The 19680-nt window shown below is 45.6% G+C and overlaps 1 protein-coding gene across 6 annotated transcripts in view; it reads right to left on the bottom strand.

Annotated features, from left to right (window-relative positions):
* LOC147901718 (transducin family protein / WD-40 repeat family protein) overlaps nucleotides 1-17000 on the bottom strand; it is a 72129-nt gene extending 55129 nt beyond the window's left edge. The window contains exons 1-4 of one of the 6 annotated variants that reach the window (XM_087374524.1): nucleotides 16519-16975; nucleotides 15948-16094; nucleotides 14631-15573; nucleotides 13799-13918 (exon numbers count right to left, since the gene is read on the bottom strand). In XM_087374524.1, the coding sequence (XP_087230650.1) occupies nucleotides 13799-13918; nucleotides 14631-15290 (780 nt within the window). In that variant the 5' untranslated portion in view covers nucleotides 15291-15573; nucleotides 15948-16094; nucleotides 16519-16975. Of the gene's footprint in view, nucleotides 1-13798; nucleotides 13919-14630; nucleotides 15574-15653; nucleotides 15675-15823; nucleotides 15846-15947; nucleotides 16095-16518 lie in introns of those variants that run through there. The other 5 variants (XM_087374526.1, XM_087374523.1, XM_087374525.1 and 2 more) reach the window with 5 other exon arrangements.
* Nucleotides 17001-19680: the final 2680 nt, after the last annotated feature.

The following is a 19680-nucleotide window of genomic DNA, read 5'->3' as shown; positions in this document are numbered from 1 at the left end:
AACGGTCCTCCAGCTTCGGAGGTTAAGCCTCCACATCCACCCTTGCAGTAGCAGCGAGCCCCAGGAGCTCCAGATGCGGCGATGGCGGAAGCCGCAGATGCTAGCCCGATGGGGGTCGCGGAGGAGCCGATCCAGAGCCTTGACGAGCCTGATCAACAGGGGGGCCCTGTGATCCTTATCCCTCCTCCTCCCCCTCCCCCTCCCCGGAGGTTCGATGCTATTTTGGGGAATCAGATTACACTCATGATGGATGAGTGGATGGGACCACATGGACTAGACCTTTGGTACGCCCATGGTGCGGAGGTGAACTTTCAATTGAGCTTCACACGCGAGGGGCCGCTGTGTGGTTTGGCGACAGGAGTTATCAGATTGCCGCTGGAGGCAAAGGTAGAGCAAGCACACCTCTAGCCCCTCCAGAAGTGTGCGGAGCTGTTTGGGGTGGAAACCTCCTTCGTGATGAAGTGGGCACAGAAGATCGGTATTGAGCTGGTATCCACACTAGTACGGCGACGCACAAATACTAACTTCTCGCCCTCTAAACCCCCGACAAAATCACACAAAGCAATCTTTCTGGTATAGCCACCCACTCACAAGAGAGCCTTGTTCCCGACTCCCCCGTCCTCATGAGCTGGACCATAGTGAGTTGGCACATACACGGGCTCCACCACCGTGTTCGTAGCCAGCCGCAGTACCTGATACTTCGGCAGAAGTTGTAGCCGGCAATGGTAGGGCGGGCAGTGGACATCCTTATGATTCAGGAGCACATGTTTTCAGATTCAGACATCAGACGACACCATCACCTTCTCCCAGGGAAGGTCCAGAGGAGTGGTCCCCTGCGGTAGGACGGAGTGGAGGGCTCTGCATCTCAATCTCACAGACTTTGGCTCCACAGGTCTACGATCAAGGCGGGCAATTTGGATGGGAGTTCGGATGTGGAGAGTCCAGGATTGGGATCCTGAACGTGTATGCCCCAGCGTGTAGACAGCACCGCCCGGCATTTTGGAGGAGGCTGTCAAAGTGTCTTCCGGATGTAGAGTCCAAGATTGTTGGAGGTGACTTCAACAACCTAGAGTTTGGGGAAGACAAGCAAGGCGGAGCCTCGTTCTCTGAGATGCCAGCAGCAGAGCGTAGCACCTGGGAGCAGTTCATTTTCCTGATCAGTGGGCAGAGACCCATAGAGAGAGCCAGATTTCAACAGGACACCTGGCAGCCTTCTCTGCTCCGTTGGACAAAGGAGACACGATGGATTGATAGAGACTAGACCGTTTCTATGTTGGGGACTGGGCACTACACAGAGGCGAATCTACCGGGATTCTAGCAGGTACCACAATGTCAGACCACTCTCCAGTGGTACTTCACTTGGATCAGCCCCACCAAGTTCTCCCCCAGAAGGGGGTCCGCATTCCAGAGGACCTTCTGCAGGACGAGAAGATTCAGCAAGTCATGGCAAGGATTTGGGAGCAGTCAGAGACAGCACAGTGTGAGGGCTGGGCTGCATGGGTGGCCGATGCTATTCAGAGGAGCAGTGAGGAGGTGCAGGCTCACGCCCTTAGGGGGAGGAGGACCCTTCAGGAGCGAGAGCGGGCTTTGAGGAGAGACCTCGCCTCCATCGAGAGGCTCAGGGAGCAGGACCCAGTGTCTCAGTGGCTTAGTGACATATTCGAGAGCACTCGTCTCGAGCTTCAGGACACGGAGGTGCGGCGGGCTGAGTTCTCCTATCATTCCTCCCGGGCCCGATAGGTGCAGCAGGGGGACAGGATGACGAAGCAGTTCTTTCAGACCACTAGGCCCTGATCGGCAGGCACACAGCTACATCGTCTCCGAGACTCGAAGGGCATCATGCACACTGACCCGTAGGAAATTCTGGACATGACCACCAGTTTTTACAACCAGCTCTTTCAGACGGAGAGGATGATACTTATGCAGCTGACTTGAGGAGCCTTTCACAGATGAGGAGCTATGGGAAGCCCTCAAGGCTCTCCCGACCCAGAAGTGCCCGGGTGAGGATGGCTTGACTCCGGCCTTCTTCTGGAACTTCTGGGAGATTATCTCCACCCCTTTCCGTCTAGCTTGCCAGGAGATTTTTTACACATGCCATCTCCCTCAGTCTTTGAGCAAGAAGTGGATTTGTTTGATCCCGAAAGTGGGAGATAGATCAAACATCCGACAGTGGAGGCCGATCACTCTGCTTGATACTACATACAAGATCCTCGCCAAGGTCTTGAGTTTGCGGTTACGGCCCCATCTTACCGACATCATCCATGACACACAGACTGGGTCTATCCAGGAGCGCACCATCCTAGACAACATCTTCACATTCTGGGAGGCAGTGGATTGGTCTAGGGAGGAGTCACAGCCATTGGTCATCCTCTTGGACTTTGAGAAGGCCTACGACACGGTGGAGTGGTCGTTCTTGGAGGGCACTATGAGGAGATTGGGTTTCTTAGACAGATGGGTTAATGGAGTTTCAGCGCTATATGCAGGGAGCTCTAGCCAGATGCTTATCGGAGGACACACAGGCGAGGCCTTTCCTCTCTCTCACTTAGTCCGCCAGGGCTGCCCACTCGCTCCCTTCCTCTTATTGTTTGTGGCGGAGGCTTTGGGCTACTAATTGAGATCACAAGTGGTGGGTCTCACAGAGTTGAGGCTCCCAATCAGACAGGAGGAGGAGCTACTTGACTCGGAGTTTGCAGACGACACGGCCTTGTATGTTGAGGGCACCATAGCGAGTCTGGAGAGAGTCAAGGGCGCCCTGGCTATTTACTATGAGGCCTCGGGGGCATGGATCAACTGGACGAAATCTAGATCTTCACAAGCTTTGAGGAGACACAGGAGATCCGTGAGTGGGGGAGTGACTTTGGCTTCAGATGGATACCGAGGGGCCAGACAGCGAGATACCTCGAATGCAAGATGGGTATTGGCATTACAGCAGAGCAGCAGATTGCCCCGGTCCTTGAGAGTGTTCGACGCAAGCTTCTCTATTGGATCTCGACCAAACTCTCCCTAGCAGGTCGCGCCTTAGTGGCAAACTAGGTCCTTCTTGCCACGGCCTAGTATATCGCCTCTTGCTAGTGCTTTCACAAAGGATGCATTGGGCAGCTCCGACGGTTGGTACGAAACTTCCTTTGAGCAGGTTCAGACGGCACGAGGAACACTAGGGCCCAAGTAGCTTGGCAAACAGTGATCATGCCGCAGGCACTGGGAGGCTTGGGTGTCATTGATCCGCAGATGCAGAGCAGGGCCCTTCTAGGCAAGTTGGTGGTTCGTGGCCTCACCCCAGGTGTAGAGCCTTGGAAGCTCCTCTTACAACGAGGGCTTTTGAGGAACACCCCACGCACTGGGGGACATTGGCAGCCTTTACATTGATGGATCTTCTCAGAGGCCCCCCTTACCCCCTGATGAGGAGTCTTCACAGGGTATGGCAAAGACTGGCGGGGGTCTCACCCGTGCTCTGCCTAGATGCAGAGACGAGTTTGAGCGCCAGCCCCTAATGTGGCACCCAGGGATCAGAGATCAGGAGGGCCGTATGCTCGAACAGCGGACTCGCATTAGTTGGGCACAGTGGGACAGTTGTCCAGCAGGGTCCTTTGGCCGCTGGAGCAAACTACCTATGGAGACAGAGGCGAGGCTTGACACCCTAGCGCATCTGCGAGGGGCAAGGCAGCGGATGGGCGAGATTGATGCAACCTCAGTCATAAAATACAGCAGAGACACTCTCATATGAAATACTACCCGCAAAGGACAGCCAAAACACTTCTCATTTGCTCTCCCTCTCTCTCTCTCTCAACAGAGACACTAGGGCCCAGGACAACATGTCGGGCTGGACCCCCCCGAAGGTATTTTATTTCTTGAAGAGAGAATCTGTTACAAGAGTTCAGCGTGGAAGTTGTACATATCCAACGTGAATCCATATTACAAGAGCTTCAAGCTCATTTCAAATTGGCAACATGCCACTTGTCTATTTCTACACTACTTTTCCAATTACATGCCACTAAGGGCAACTCTGGAGTCTTTGAAGCACTTGGCCACGCGAACCGCCTCCTAGACTATGATTAGGCTCCCGTGGCACTTAGGAAATCACTCTTCCTAGTACCTGCAACAATTAATTAAAGCGCACCACCATGGCATCCATTAATTGTTAGCGCTTTGCATGCAAACAACACATTGTGGACTAATTCTAGTCACAGTGGGCGTCCCCACTCAATCCATGTGCACACATAACAAATATAAAAATATATATTTATTCTCTGGTTGACTGAAGTCAACACTCTTGATCATAATTAAGGAGCTTTGACCAAGGGTCGAGGCGCCTTAATTATAGCCAAGTCTCTCCAACCGAAGTTGGCACATCTTGGTTAACCGTGGTTAACCCTCTTGGCGCATGCCAAGTCTCGTTGACTGAAGTCAACACTCTCTGACCGTAGTCAGCTCTGTAGTTCTCTGGTTAACCATAGTTAACCCTCTTGGTAATAAACCAAGTCTCCCCGACCGAAGTCAGGTTTACTTGACCAGAGTCAAGTATCTTTGACTGTAGTCAATCCTTTGACCATTAAAAGAACTCTTTGACCATAATTAACACATATAAAACTCTTTAATTATGATCAAATAAATGGTCAACTGTACTTTGACTTAGGATATTTACATTGTGGTGACATCCCCTCGGCTTCTATTCAGTTGACCTCAACTGAAAAGCTTTCTTGTAAACATCCAAAAGCTGTGGATGATCGGATAACATGTCTTCGTCCATCCACTTGGCATCTAATGCCGTATAATTCTTGAATTTTACAAGATATCTCTAAAACTCCTTGCCCTAAGGGCCTTTGCATACAGTATGGTACACAATTTGCTATGGCTGAAGGACCTCCTCCAGCTCATCCACTTCTGGTGGATCCTCTGATACTGGCTCTGTAGGCTCTGGCCCCTGGAATTTCTTTAGAAGTCTCACATGGAATGCATTGTGAATCCTCCAATGCTCTGGCAATGCTAACCTGTATGCAACCTCATTTATTCTTTCTGTAACCCTGAAAGGGCCATAGTATCTAGGAGATAACTTTGCATTCACTTTCTGTTTGCCTTTAAACTTGCGGAGCCTAGCTTTTTCAAACTTCAAAAGTACCCAATGCCCTTCCTTGAGATCTAACTGTCTCCTATGCTTATCTGCAGCTCTTTTATGTTTCTCTTGAGACCTTTCGATTGCTGTCCTGACTTGGCTGTAAGCTGTCTGGAGGTCTCTCACAAACTGATCAGCTGCAAATATTTCATCCTTGGTCCTCAGGATAGGTGGCAAAATCACCTTCCCATAAATGACCTCAAAGGGGGCTTTCCCTGTAGAGCTATGTACTGTTTTATTATAAGCAAACTCTACTAATGGTAGGTACTTTTCCCAGTCTGAACCTTGGTCACCCACGTAGCATTTCAGCATATCCAATGCTGTAGAATTTGCTACTTCACTTTGACCATCTGTCTGGGGATGGAAAGAAGAAGAAAAATTCAGATTCGTCCCCATGTTATCAAATAAAGCTCTCCAGAATAGACTGGTCATTCTGGGATCTCAATCACTGACAATGGACTTAGGCATACCATGGTGCTTAAAGATCTGTGCCATGAAAAGCTTAGCCATATGATCTGGCTTTATGGTTTTGCGAACCGAAATGAAATGAGCTTGCTTGCTGAATCTATCAATGATAGTCCAAATCCCATCATTCCCTGACTTTGATCTTGGCAAATCAAAAATAAAGTCCATTGCAATACTTTCCCATGGTGCCTGAGGCACGGGAAGAGGCATAAGTAGGCCAGGTGCCTTCCGTCTATCATACTTCACTTTCTGACACGTAAGGCATTCAGTAACAAACTGATGTATATCTTTCCGCATCCCTGGCCAAAAGAAATACCTCTCTAGTGCTAGAGTTGTTGCTGTAATTCCTCTATGTCCAGCATAGGGAGGTGCATGGCATTCCTCCAAAATCTTTTTCCTCATCTCCTGGGTGATGCATAGGCAATCATCTTTCATTAGATACCCATCTTTCAGGGGATAGTGACTAGTGGATTGCCCCTCTTGCATTTGCTGTAAAATCTCACCAAAATCTGCATCACTAGCATATTGCTCCCTCATGCCTTCTAGGTCCTGATGATAAGCAATAGTCACATTATTGACGTAGGGTCTTCGGGACAAGGCATCTGCCACTCTGTTCCGAATTCCTGGGGTATGGACAATCTGAAAATGATACATTGACAGCATGTTTGCCCATTTCATAAGCTTCTCGGAAAGCTTGGTCTGAGTCAAAAAGTATCTCAGACTTTGGTGATCTGTTTTAACAGTAAAATCTGCACCCAAAAGATAGTGCTTCCATATATGGATGGCATGAATTACAGCCAATAACTCTTTCTCATAGATTCCTAGATATCTTTCAGCATCACGCAATCTTCGGCTCTCGTAGGCTACTACATGTCCATTCTCATGTAATGCAGCCCCAACACACTCTCCACAAGCATCGCAATCAACATCAAAAGGTTGATAAAGATCTGGGACTACAAGAATAGGCTCTGTAGTCAACTTCTCCTTGAGTGTATTGAATGCTTTCTTCTGTGATATTCCCCATGTGAAGGCTGCATTTTTCTTAGTAAGGTCATGTAATGGAGCTGCGATATCAGCAAAATGCCTGATAAATCTCCTATAGTAAGAACACAGGCCTAGGAAACTTCGAACTTCATGCACGGTTTTCAGCTCTGGCCATTCCTGAATGGCACGGATCTTTGCTAGATCCATCTGTGTCCCATTCTTGGATATTATATGCCCCAGATAATGGATCTCTTCCAAGAAGAATTCACTTTTCTTGCTATTGGCAAAAAGTTGATGATTTTGAAGTTCTTGAAATACCAAAGCAAGATGTTCCCTGTGCTCTTCTTCTATCTTTGAAAAGACTAGGATATCATCAAAGAAAGTACCCGTGAAATGCATGTACTTTCGGAAGATGCGATCCATCATTCTATTGAAGATAGCTGGGGCATTGGTCAATCCAAAAGGCATCACCAGATATTCATACAACCCAAAAGTAGTGCGGAATGCTGTCTTGTGCACATCCTGAGACTGTATCCTCACTTGGTGATAGCCACTCTTTAAGTCTATCCTGCTGAAAACTGAAGCTTCATTTAACTAATCCAGCACATCATCCATGCGCGGAATAGGGAATCTATTCTTGATGGTCATTTTGTTCAGTGCGCGGTAATCGACGCACATACGGAATGAGCCATCTTTCTTCTGTACTAGCAATACAGGGGAACAAAAAGGAGAAGAACTGAGCTGAATCAACCCCTTGGACAACAAGTCCTGCGCCTGAGTTATAATCTCTTCTCGCTAAGTTGCACTAACTCTGTATGGGGGCCTATTGGGTGGCTCGCTACCAGGCATTAACTCTATCTGATGATCTTCTGGTCTCTCTGGGGGTAACTCCCCTGGCAAAGCATCGGAAAAGCAATCTTTAAAGTTTACAAGAAACTGAAACTTATCTTTGTCTGCATCATTCATTTCAGCATGCATATCATTCTCTTTTTCTTTTACAAAAACCATGTATGCAGAAATTTCAGACTTTATTGCTTTACCACATGTAACATCAGATACAATGGGGATAGTCTCCCCTTTATTCCTCGCAACTAAACGCTGGTTTTTCCCCCTATGCACAAACTCCAGCACTCTTTCAGGAAGAGTCAACTTCACTGCCTTGCGATGAAACCAAGGCATTCCCAAGACTACATCATGATGTTTCAGTGGAGAAATGAAGAAGTCTTCCTGATCCACATAACTCTGTACATGAAGACGGAGCTTCCCTATCAAGGGAGTGACTGGCACAAGATTCCCACAGAACATCTGATCGGCATCCAAAACCCTGCACAACTCCTCTGTCTTTATTCCCAGCCTCAAGGCTAGGTCCTCTGATATGAAATTATCAGTAGCCCCTGGATCAAATAAAATTAGCGCTTGCTGGTCTCTGACTTTGCCCCATGATAGCAGCAATTCTCGTTCTTCTGGCTTTGAAACATGACCCAGTATGTCATGAATTCCTCCTGCCATTGGCTTTTGCGGTCCCCGTGGCTTCTCTGCCTCTTTTCCCTTCGAAGTTGAAGGCTTTTCTGGGCACTGGGCAGCCACATGCCCCTCTTTGCCGCACTTGAAGCATTTCCCATCTCTATGGAATTCAGCTATCTGTTCAAAGGTGAATGGAGATTGGCCTTTATATGACTTTGAAAACTGAGCACCCCTCGGCTTCTGAGGCTGAAACCCTTTCTTTTCAACCTTGGGATACTCTTTCTTTTCTGATTTTGAAAAATCAGTTTTCTTTCTTTCAGCACGTCCTGCATGCAAGGATAGTACTGTAGATGGATCTTGTAACGGCACACACAAGCTACTGAAGCTGAATGCATAAGGTCTTGAATGTTCTTTGCCCCCAAAGCATTCACTACTGCCTGGATTCTTGGACTGAGACCTGCTCTGTACTTTCTCATTTGGGTTCCTTTGGAGATCTTTTTGAAAGGTGCAACCTGCAAATAAGCATCCCAAAACTTTTGGTTGTACACATCCACTGTATCTCCTGCATCCATATGCAAACTGTCCCAATCTTGAAGAACATGATCTCTAAACTGTTTAGGCATAAACTGCTGATAGAAGGCTTTCTTGAAGTCCTTCCACTTCTTTGGGGCTGACCCATCTATGGTCTGTGCACTCCACCATGCACTAGCTGTCGCTGTCAAGTGCAAACTGACCATTCTTAGCTTGGAGGATTCTGAAAACTTTTCTGTACCGAATGCAGCATCAAACTGCCTGATGAACTACAATGCTTTGTCTGTATGACCATACTGTCCATTGTAGGTCATAAACTTGACAGATTTACCTCCCTCTTTGAATTCCTTGGTCTCTCTGGAAGACTTACTCTTCCTGGACTTCTTGTGTTTCCTTCTTTTCCTTGATGGTTTATCTGATAAAGAAGAAGACACAGAAGTCGAACTCGAGGTAGACGGTGATGGACTAGGAGATCGGTGATGATGCCTCGATCTCTTCCTGCTATGAGACCGTCCCCTATGAGATCTCTCTTTCTCTGGCTGTACACGAGAGTGTGCCTCTGGCATTGGCACGTCATATGCTGCATTAGGCATAGCTTCTGCTTGAAACAAATGCTGAGCCCTTGGATCCTTTCTGAGATTTTCCATCTCTTGTATATGAGTGCGTACCATCTGCTCAAATTCTTGCTGAGTTTGCTGCACACTTCTCTGTCTTGGATGTACATCCCTATCTTGTGAATCCCACTGGATAGGTGATTGAGCCATTTTCTTACAACTCGTCTGAGATCTGCAAGTTTCTCACACACTGTGTATGCAACTGATGCACACTGCCTTTGCTTTTCAAAGATAAAAATTTACCTCAACAAGAGGTGTCTTGCATTCACAATCTATGCCAGTATTGGGCTGTCAACTCAAGGCATATACCCACAAAGTTGCCAAGGCATCAATAACTATATTGCCCCTTTTCTGGCTATTGCAAAAAGCATTCAAAATGCATCTGACTCATCTTTTCCTGAGCACAAAGGCATGCATATTCTTTTTCTGCAAATCTCTGATTTTACTGTGTTTCTGCTGCTTTTCTGACAGTAAATACTCTCTCAGATAGGTGAAGACTGGTTACTCTAACCAGACTGACTGGTTCTGGTCTGGTTAGTCTGCAACTGGACTAACTAGACTGGTCACAGTCTGGTTACAGTGACCAGACTAGACTGGTTGGGTCAACTAACTGGACCTCTAACCAGTCCACTAACCAAGGTTGAGTTACATTAACCCCTGGTCAGCCATGTCAGCATCCATGTCACATGTTAGAATGCCAGGTCATCTCACACGTGCATGCCACGTCATCCCTGCATGTGGGTCTGCCACATCAGCTGGTGTCCTCACTGCCCCGTCACCTGCCACGTGTCAACTTGACACGTCACTGCCATGCGTCAGGTCACATGTGTGGCCGCTACGTCACCTGCCACGTCAACTTCTCCGTCTGGCAACAGAGGCCTCTCAACGTGCGCCCGCGTGAACATATTAGCAAAGGTGAAGGTAATCGTAGAGAGATCACCGTCGAATCAATTCCACTAAGATGTGGAAGACCCGAATCCGTCTCTGCGCATGAAGTTATTCCATAGGATTTTCCCCCACTTATCTAACCCTTGGCAAAATGGACCTTGTGAGTCTTCTGTCAGGATCACTGTCGGATGATGAACACGGGCTTGCGTTGCCTCACCATGAGCGTTCAAGTGTAGGCTTTGCTCAACGAGATGATTTCATCGCTAGCTCGTCATCTAGCGCAGGATTTATGCATGAAAATCGCCCAAACGCTAGAGCTCCCCGTCGCCTGTCATCGCCTCATTTCGTCACAGCCTCTATCTTCTTCCTTCAGCTGGCATATCACCCAAGGACTAGCATAAGGAGAACGGACTATGAAGCTTCCCGTACGCCAATCTTATGCGCAGGCTCAAATATCGTGCGCCATCATCACGCATCAGAATACTAATTCCTTGGATTGTCACTGTCTAAAAAGACAGTATAGCTGTGCTCTGATACCAATGCAACCTCAGTCGTAAAATACAACAGAGACACTCTCATATGAAATACTACCCGCAAAGGACAGCCAAAACACTTCTCATTTGCTCTCCCTCTCTCTCTCTCTCAACACAGACACTAGGGCCTAGGACAACATGTCGGACTGGAACCCCCGGAAGGTATTTTATTTCTTGAAGAGAGAATCTGTTACAAGAGTTCAGCGTGGAAGTTGTACATATCCAACGTGAATCCATATTACAAGAGCTTCAAGCTCATTTCAAATTGGCAACATGCCACTTGTCTATTTCTACACTACTTTCCCAATTACATGCCACTAAGGGCAACTCTGGAGTCTTCGAAGCACTTGGTCACGTGAACCGCCTCCTAGACTCTGATTAGGCTCCCGCAGCGCTCACCTCTTCCTAGTACCTGCAACAATTAATTAAAGCGCACCACCATGGCACCCATTAATTGTTAGCGCTTTGCATGCAAACAACACATTGTAGACTAATTCTAGTCACGGTGGGCGTCCCCACTGAATACATGTGCACACATAACAAATATAAAAATATATATTTATTCTCCCTGGTTGACTGAAGTCAACACTCTTGATCATAATTAAGGAGCTTTGACCAAGGGTCGAGGCGCCTTAATTATAGCCAAGTCTCTCCAACCGAAGTTGGCACAACTCTCCAACCGAAGTTGGCACATCTTGGTTAACCGTGGTTAACCCTCTTGGCGCATGCCAAGTCTCGTTGACTGAAGTCAACACTCTCTGACCGTAGTCAGCTCTGTAGTTCTCTGGTTAACCATAGTTAACCCTCTTGGTAATAAACCAAGTCTCCCCGACTGAAGTCAGGTTTACTTGACCAGAGTCAAGTATCTTTGACCGTAGTCAATCCTTTGACCATTAAAAGAACTCTTTGACCATAATTAACACATATAAAACTCTTTAATTATGATCAAATAAATGGTCAACTGTACTTTGACTTAGGATATTTACATTGTGGTGACAATTGACTTAGCCATTCCGGAGTCCTGGTGGGAAGGACTTCACGTTTGGAGAGACAGCAGATGCTTGGGGCAGTTTTTCCGTACTGGTGTTCCCTTGAGGATGTTGATGCAGCATGGCAGCACGCACCCCGGCTTCTTCCGTGTAGGACCTGGAGGCCTTCTTCAACCACTCACTGAGGGACCCCGAGATGGATGGGAGTCTTGACGGGATACACTAGCAGATGATCAGAGTGGTAGGACGTTTGGGGAAGGAGTGGCACATTGACGCACATTGACCCTCCCAGTATCTCAGAGCAGGATGCCTCTAGATGGCGCCTTTGGCTGTGGGAGGGTAGACCCCTGAGGGAGGTCCAGTGGGACCCGGGAGAGTGCTTCTGGCCCTCCAAAGGCGGCCTAGCTGAGCAGGTGGATGAGGTGCCCTTCTTTTCCTACACCACCCGGATTGGCAGGAGGCTTCAAATGGATTCGTCGAGGTGGACCCCCTCGAGGGAGAGACATTGGGTGACCCAAAGAGTGACCCGGGAGGTGCGTCCAGGTTTTGGACTCCCCAACCTACCGGATACGGGGTCAGAGCATTCAGAGGATTGCATTCCATGAGGCAGTCCCACCTTACAGCCTAGCTCCTCCTCCTCCTAGGGAGGACAGTGTTTGGGAGGTGGTAGCCTGAATCACGGCTTGAAACATTTGGGTGGCCCGTTGCAGTCTTGTGATGGGTGAGCACCCGGTTTCACCCTGAGCTACCCTAGTTGCCATCTGGCAGGATATCATTTACACTCTACCGTCCACCTCGGAGCGTGGGACTCCAGGCTCCAGGGCGACTATCGAGAGGCGTGCTCGCTTCTGCAAGGCCTGGCCTGCAGGTGTTTTCTACATCTTCGCTCCGCGAGGGGGAACAGGCCGGTTCTTCTTTCAGCCTTTTCTGTTTTTTCCATACTCAGCACCTTCGGGGCTGCTGTCTTGTATGAAATCTTTCAAGCATTTAGATGGTTCCTTTCTTTGAAAAAAAAAAAAAAAGATAGGTGTATGGCTACACAATCTCAACCGTCTCTTTTTGGTAAGTAGCCTTGGTCTTGCCAAGGTTGACTGTCAGGTCTCTCTCCCTGCAAAACACCTTTAGGGGCCTCTAGGTGTCTCTATAAGCTTGCCACTGCCCAAGTATCTGTCTGCTGGCCGCAAATGTCAATCCAAAAATGACAGCAAATGTCCAAGAGAGTCAATGCCAAGATGGCTGCTCAAACACTGAGCAAAATGCACAATTTGTCCCCAGAAATGACCTGCCAGAAAATGTATGTCCAATCAAAGGACCCCCCTGCAAGTAGCTGTTTTACAAATGACCAACCGGGCAAATGCAAGAATGAGCTTTACCAAGCAAATGTCACTGCAATTGACAGCAAATATTGCAAAGCCCCAAATAAGAGAGGGCAAATGTCACAATTTTCTGGCGCATGCATGTTGGCCTGCATGTGGACAGGACCCCGGGAAAGCAAGGAGCAAGGTTGTAGAACCCCTAGCAATTAATGCCTTGCAGGTAAAATTTGTGGTTTGGACCAAAAAGGGGTCAAAGAACCTTAGGATCCAAAGCTAGACATTGGTAAGGTCTTTAAAAAGGTTCCACTAGCGGGGGCATTGTGGCAAGGTTGCCCATGGAACCTCCCAAGAAGGATTACATGGGAAACCCCCATTTGAATTGAGGGGGAGAATTGAACGGATGTAACCCTCGTATGGGAACATTAGGAGATCAGAGCTGACCATGCAACCACTATGTGGCAATACTTGTACATGCAAAGTCGAGGCAGGTCAATAAAACTCAAGGGGTTTCACATTTCTAGTGTGATGGTGGTGAGGCGGTTCTTTCCTGCTGTGTGCACGTCGCTTATAGTAAGTGGTTCTCAATGAGAGTCCTGTGTAGAAGCCACAACCATGTTAGTCGTGATGTTAGTGAGTTAGCTGCTACAACTGTGTTAGTAGATGGTCAATAGGTGGTCAAGATTCTAGCTTAAGAGAATAAGCTGTGTCGGAAGCATTTTTGTAATGTAGCAACAAGCCCCATAGGGATACCTGTATATAAGTAGGTCCAAAAATGTGCACCCGTATGAACCGTAAAAATTTGGTGCTTGCTACAGACATCATGTCAAGTACTGCAGTGCAACTAGAATCCACAAGTCTACCCAAAAACCAGAAAAAACATGTTTAAAAACCTAAATTTGCTTACAAGGAAGCGTTGATCATGAGAAAGAGCGGTATCCGTGACTGTCCAACGAAGCTGGTGTGCAAGTATGTCCTTCCGAATGCTCCATCCCTCATTCACATTATATATTCGTATGTGACGCTCCTGTCAACAAAACTAATTTCAGAAACATGATTGAAACCTGTGGCACGTGATGGAGACGAAGAACCTGTGTGTCTATTGTTTGATTGAGGGGCAGGAGGCAGGAGAAACTAAGGGGATGCTGGCAGGGGAAGAGAAACAAATCTACGCTTATATCATTTCAACCATTTTAAATTACAATCAGTACATTTTGACTTCTCTCCCTGGTCTGAGAAAGCAGACATACTTTAGGATATTCCATTTTCTTCTTGAACTCTTATACAGGAAAACCTTGAAGTTCTGATATCATCAAGTTCATAAAAACTATACATTTCTTCTCTTTCCATGTCTCATTGATAGCACTGCAATTGTTTACCCAACTAAAAGCTTCAAGGTACTGCTGTTGATAGCAATGCAGTTATTTACCCAACTAATTCAAGGCCAATTTCTATTCCCACTTCTCATTGATAGCATTGCACTTATTTACCCAACTCAAAACTTCAAGAACTGTTTCTACACACAATAAACTGAAAGCTGTCTGATGTAATCAGCAATACATTCTTGATACTTATACATGTAATCTTCTGAAGGTCTTTAAGTTCTACTGCATAGCCTGATGCCATGCTTTGAATTACTTCCACAACAGTTCCTAAGGACTGCCATAAATGACTTAGCAAAGTATAATTATTTAGATAATAGCATACAGCACAGCAGCACACATCTGAAATTTTCTAACCTGAAAACCACCAACGAAGAGGGTGCCATCTGAAGAGAATTGCCCAACATAAACTCTACTGTTCATGCGATCTACAGTTTTTGGGCCGTCCACTGGTAGATATCTGGCTGCTACATGGCAACATTCAGCTCTAGACCATCTCCCAACCTTTGATACATTCATCTCTCTCCCTGACAACATGGCCAAAGTGGACACCACCCCTTCTTTATTGGCACGACCACATTTGGCAGATCCTTCGCTTGGTGAAACCCATGATTTCGTCAAGTGTGCAACGGCATGTTCTAGAGGGATCCTTCCCTGTGGCTCACCAGAGCGGCAGCGAGCTCTTTCAGATCCCTGCCCCTCTTGACAAGATCTTTCCTTTGCACAAACATCGGGTTCATCTTCCGAGTCTTCATTTTGCTCGTAGTCTTCATCACTTGCATCACTGCTAGCCTCCAAGTCTAGGCGCCTTGAACGCTGTGAAGTTCTCCTCATGTTCCTACCTGAACTATCTCCCTGTTCAGTGTTCATGTTTTCATTGGATCCCAAAATTTCCGTGTCTCCCTGACTGGGCAAAAGGCGCAAACCAAGTCTACGGGCAAGGCGAACAGCTCGTATGTTCGAAGAGAAACCAATAGAGAAACCGGTGATGTCATTGGGTCTTCCACGAGCAGCCATAATAAAAGTCAAGACAGTCTAGTCCAGCATTTATAGGGTTAATCTATCCAGGCTGGACCAGAAAACAGTAGCTCAGATAAAACAGGGTACTCCAGGTATCAGTTTTCGCAACTGCTGACATGTGCTACTGAAGAACAAATTGTGGCCCCTTGATAACCCGAAATCAGCTTCAGTGTAGAAAGTCCCTCTTCACAGCAGATTACCGGGCTAATCTGATCAATTAAAGAAACTGCAAAGAATTTCAAACTCTATCGTATGCAAATCAAATAGCTGAGCTAGAACCCTGCAAAAAGAGAACAGAAGATTACTAAATGTTTGTATGGAAATTTTTTGTAGGAAACAGGATATGAGAGCTCTCTTAACTGATGCCTAGATGACAGTAACAAGATTGAAGGAGAAGGCGAATCTTCACTGCTTACTTTCCTATCACAATGACACAATTTTTACTCTATATGCTGCGCAAAATACAGTAATAATCAGATGCAAAAAAAAAAGTGAGTAAAAGCACCATATCCCCAAGATAACTTGCCTACCTTAGCTGACCACTAGCTTGGATATCTCCAACTTCTTTTATTATTTATTATGTGCGTTCAAATCAATTTCACCTATCAACATGGCACATGTCGATCCATCATATGAATTTTGTCATACTCGTACCAGGCAAGGGTAAACGCGGTGCCTTCTTTCCAGACCGTCCTGACGTCTACCAGGGGTGGAGTATCTAGATTGTATTGCGAGGCCAATCAAAGCCTTCAAATATGAGGCATCTCTATGATCGCTGACTATTGGTCAACCTTGTCCACACTGCATTCAAGGCTTCCTTTAGTTTTCAAGAACCTTCCTGTAGAAGTTATTTGAAATTTTGGCATTGCAAATTTCGCAATCCATATAAAAAATATGCATCGAATTACGAATGGTACGAATGGATCGGCCTCTTGTATGATGGTTTTTTCTCAATTTTCATTTTGCCGTTATTCTATTTGTGTTTTTCAATGCCACTATCACCGCCTCTTTCATTGTTTCTTCATAGGCGTTCTCTTCTTCCCTATTCGCTGGTGTGAAAGTCTCCCCAATTGAACGAATCGATGGGGCTGCTTCGCATGACGCAGAGTTTAGCGATCGCACCCACCATCATAACTCAAGTCCCTTCATAATCGCATGTGCGTTTCAGCTCTCCAACCGCCGCAATATTAAAATATCTCCATGAAAGCAAGACTACAAAACTTACACTTCTATTGGAACAACTTCTGGTCGCGAATTGCCAAATCTACGACCACACTATCGCGTCCTGGATGCCAACGCAGCAGCTTAAAGGGGAGGAACATCGTTGCCCCCTGAAAAATCATGACCTTATGTCGAAGTAACGAAATCACTGAGCAGTGTAGGGAGATCGGCGGACCAAAAAGCTCGCATTGCGTGTCCGTAGGAGGGTATCCATAAAACTAAAATGCGTTCTGGTGCACTAAACAAGAGGGGAAGGCTTCCAAATGGGCTAGTGATAAAAAAACGAAGGGGAAAATCTGCGGAGCTATGGCAGGGGAGGGGAGGAGGGGGAAATTGGGATGGAAGTGAGGAGGCAAAAAAGGGGAAGAGAGAAAGGGGGATACCTGAGGAACAAAATCAGAACAAAATGATGAGAGAGGGCTATGGAAAATTGGAGAGCTGGGAGCCAAATTTGTGAGAAATGGAGATGAAGATAAAGTATCCTCCATAGCCCTGACGAAGAAGATGACACAAGAGAATCACCGGCTTTTGCCGGTCTTCCCTTACCGGATCTTGCCGGTTCCCGGTATTTTTTGTTTTTTTTTCCTTTTCTCCTTTTTTTCACCTACATTTTTGTCTTTTTTCTCTCCTGCCTTAGGTAGCCTTTTATTAGTGACGGTTATGGTTTTGAGATGGGAACATTAAAATCATTGCTATTATTTATGCTCTCTCTTACGTGTTCTTTGTGGTTGGTGCACTTGTCGAGTATCGATGATCTCTCTCTCTCGTCCCCTTGTCTCACTTTTGGGCCATTCTCATTTACTCCTCTTTGCACACTCTTGGGCCTCCACTTTTATGCGCTCACTTGGGCATTTCACCCCATTTCACCCATACACAGGCAGGCCTAATGAATGATATATACATCATTCACCTTGTTCCTTGGAGAGAGAGAGAGAGAGAGAGGGGGGGGGGGGGATACCAAGGAGCAAAATTTGACTCGTCCGAAGCGATTCCTAGGAAACACACCATAAAGATGTTCTCTCTCTCTCTCTCTCTCTCTCTCTCCAAGGAACAAGGGGGGGGGGGGATGCCAAGGAGCCAAATTTGACTCATCCAAAGCGATTCCTAGGAAACACACCACGAAGATGTTCTCTCTCTCTCTCTCTCTCTCTCTCTCTCTCTCTCTCTCTCTCTCACTCTTAAAGGCTTCCAATTGTGCTGATTTTGATCCCCACATACCCTTTTGTGACTCTCACATCGTCCCCCACCACGTTTTGTACATCTCGCATGGGTCTTGGTGGTTGGCGCTCTGTGTCATGTCATTAAGTGTGTGTTCACAATCCCTCATATGATCCTTGCTTCTCTCTCTCTCTCTCTCTCTCTCTCTCTCTCTCTCTCTCTCTCTCTCTCTCTCTCTCTCTCTCTCTCTCTCTCTCTCCTTACAAAAGATCATGCATTCAAGGCAAGAGGCCCCCATTGATCAACACTTATGTACAATGAATTATGAACCACCTGTCACAAAAGCAATAAATTTTGAGTGGGAGAGTGATAGAGAGAGATGAGCGCATTCCATAAAATGACAAGAAATCGTCACAATGCATCTCAACCATCCTTTAAGAATAGCAAGAATGAGAGATGCATAGTGACTTCTCATACCACAAGTGCTCGTGAAAAACATATACATGATGTAGCGTACACGACACTTCCATCTCGACAACTATGAAGCAAAAAGTAAAAATGTACAACTTTGTTTTCATACATTCAAAGTGAAATCTTTCATAGCTAGTGTCATAATTGTTCATTTTTTCAAGTGTAGGCAATACACATGGAAAATCAATGGTTTACATATACAATCATTTTTTTAAAGATTGGTTTAATGCTGGACTGTCTGTCGAGGAGAGAAGTACCTAATTGCAAGCTTGTTTGCAAGTTGAAAGAACTTGCATCGACACAGCCACAATTCTTGTCACATAGACGGTTCTCCCAATTCATGAATACTTTTTTGTGCATGCATTCAAAAAATCTTAATTGTACTCTTCTTGTGCTTTGCTAATGTTAATGGGTTGATGCAAAGTATGTATTGCTAATAACTTTCAAAACTAGTCTATCAACTTAATAGCTTGTTAAACACAAATATTCCCTCTTGAGAAGATGCAATGTATCAACCTACAAACATTTTAGTATTCACTGCTATGAATTCAACTTTCCATCAACTTGATATTTCAAAGTTGTATTACTTCAAACAATCAATAAAAGTCCATGAATTGCAACATGCAATTTAACTCTATAGCATGCTCTTTATATTTGATATGTTCTACTTGTACATAAAATAATGTGACACTATTTAGGAGCAGGACTTACATATACAATTGCAATACATGTCATTACAATGCCAAATGACAAGTTCCATGTCTCCTTCATTTGCAATTTGTCAACTCATAAAAATATTTTTTTTAAAGAATGAATTAAAACAATTAAATTTCAAATTCCCTCATTATAGTGGAGCACAATTAGGTACTACTATAATAGGCCCTGGGGGTTTTTTTTTTTTGGGCAGAAAAAAGGGGGCATATGTATTAAAAGAAAGGAAAAAAATACACAAGAGAAATCCTCCAACTGTGCTATAGTTTCAAAAAATGAGGTCTAGCCCCAAACTTTACTAAGGGTTCTAAAGACGTTATTTTCTTTTCCCGACAAGAACAAGGTTATTTGAAAGAATTCAAATGGCTATAATAGACCCTGGTTATTTGAAAGAATTCAAAAATGTACTAATTAGTTGAAAAGGGAGGAGCTGAGGATTAAAAAGGCAAGGGAAGGGGTAAAGAGGAGTGTGATTAATAAAAACTTAACTTTTAGCTCTTAGTTATGAGAGTAAGAATCTAAAAGTTTGTTACTTAAGGAGGGGAGGGGTAGAAAGGCAATGAGAAGGGTAAAGAAGAGAGTGATTAATGAGGGATTCCCTCTATTTTATGTTTATAAGGGTAAGAATATAAACCCTTTCACTCTACTTCTTTCACAACGTCATCAAGTAGGCTAGTGCTAAGACCTTATGTAATGGATGTCTTGACTTCAAGTCTCCCCTTTGTATAAAAAATTTACAGCTTTCCCTTTTACCTTAGCTTAATTTCAACTACAAAATCAAATGAATTTCTCAATTGAAGAATAAAGGCCTCTTCAAGTCTTTCTC

This window comes from Dipteris shenzhenensis, chromosome 5 (genome assembly GCF_047967505.1).
Source record: "Dipteris shenzhenensis isolate YYH24624 ecotype China chromosome 5, Dip_SZ_1.0, whole genome shotgun sequence".
Classification (NCBI taxonomy): domain Eukaryota; kingdom Viridiplantae; phylum Streptophyta; class Polypodiopsida; order Gleicheniales; family Dipteridaceae; genus Dipteris; species Dipteris shenzhenensis.
The sequence above is the reverse complement of the archived record's forward strand: the minus strand, read 5'-3'. Positions and strand labels throughout refer to the sequence as shown.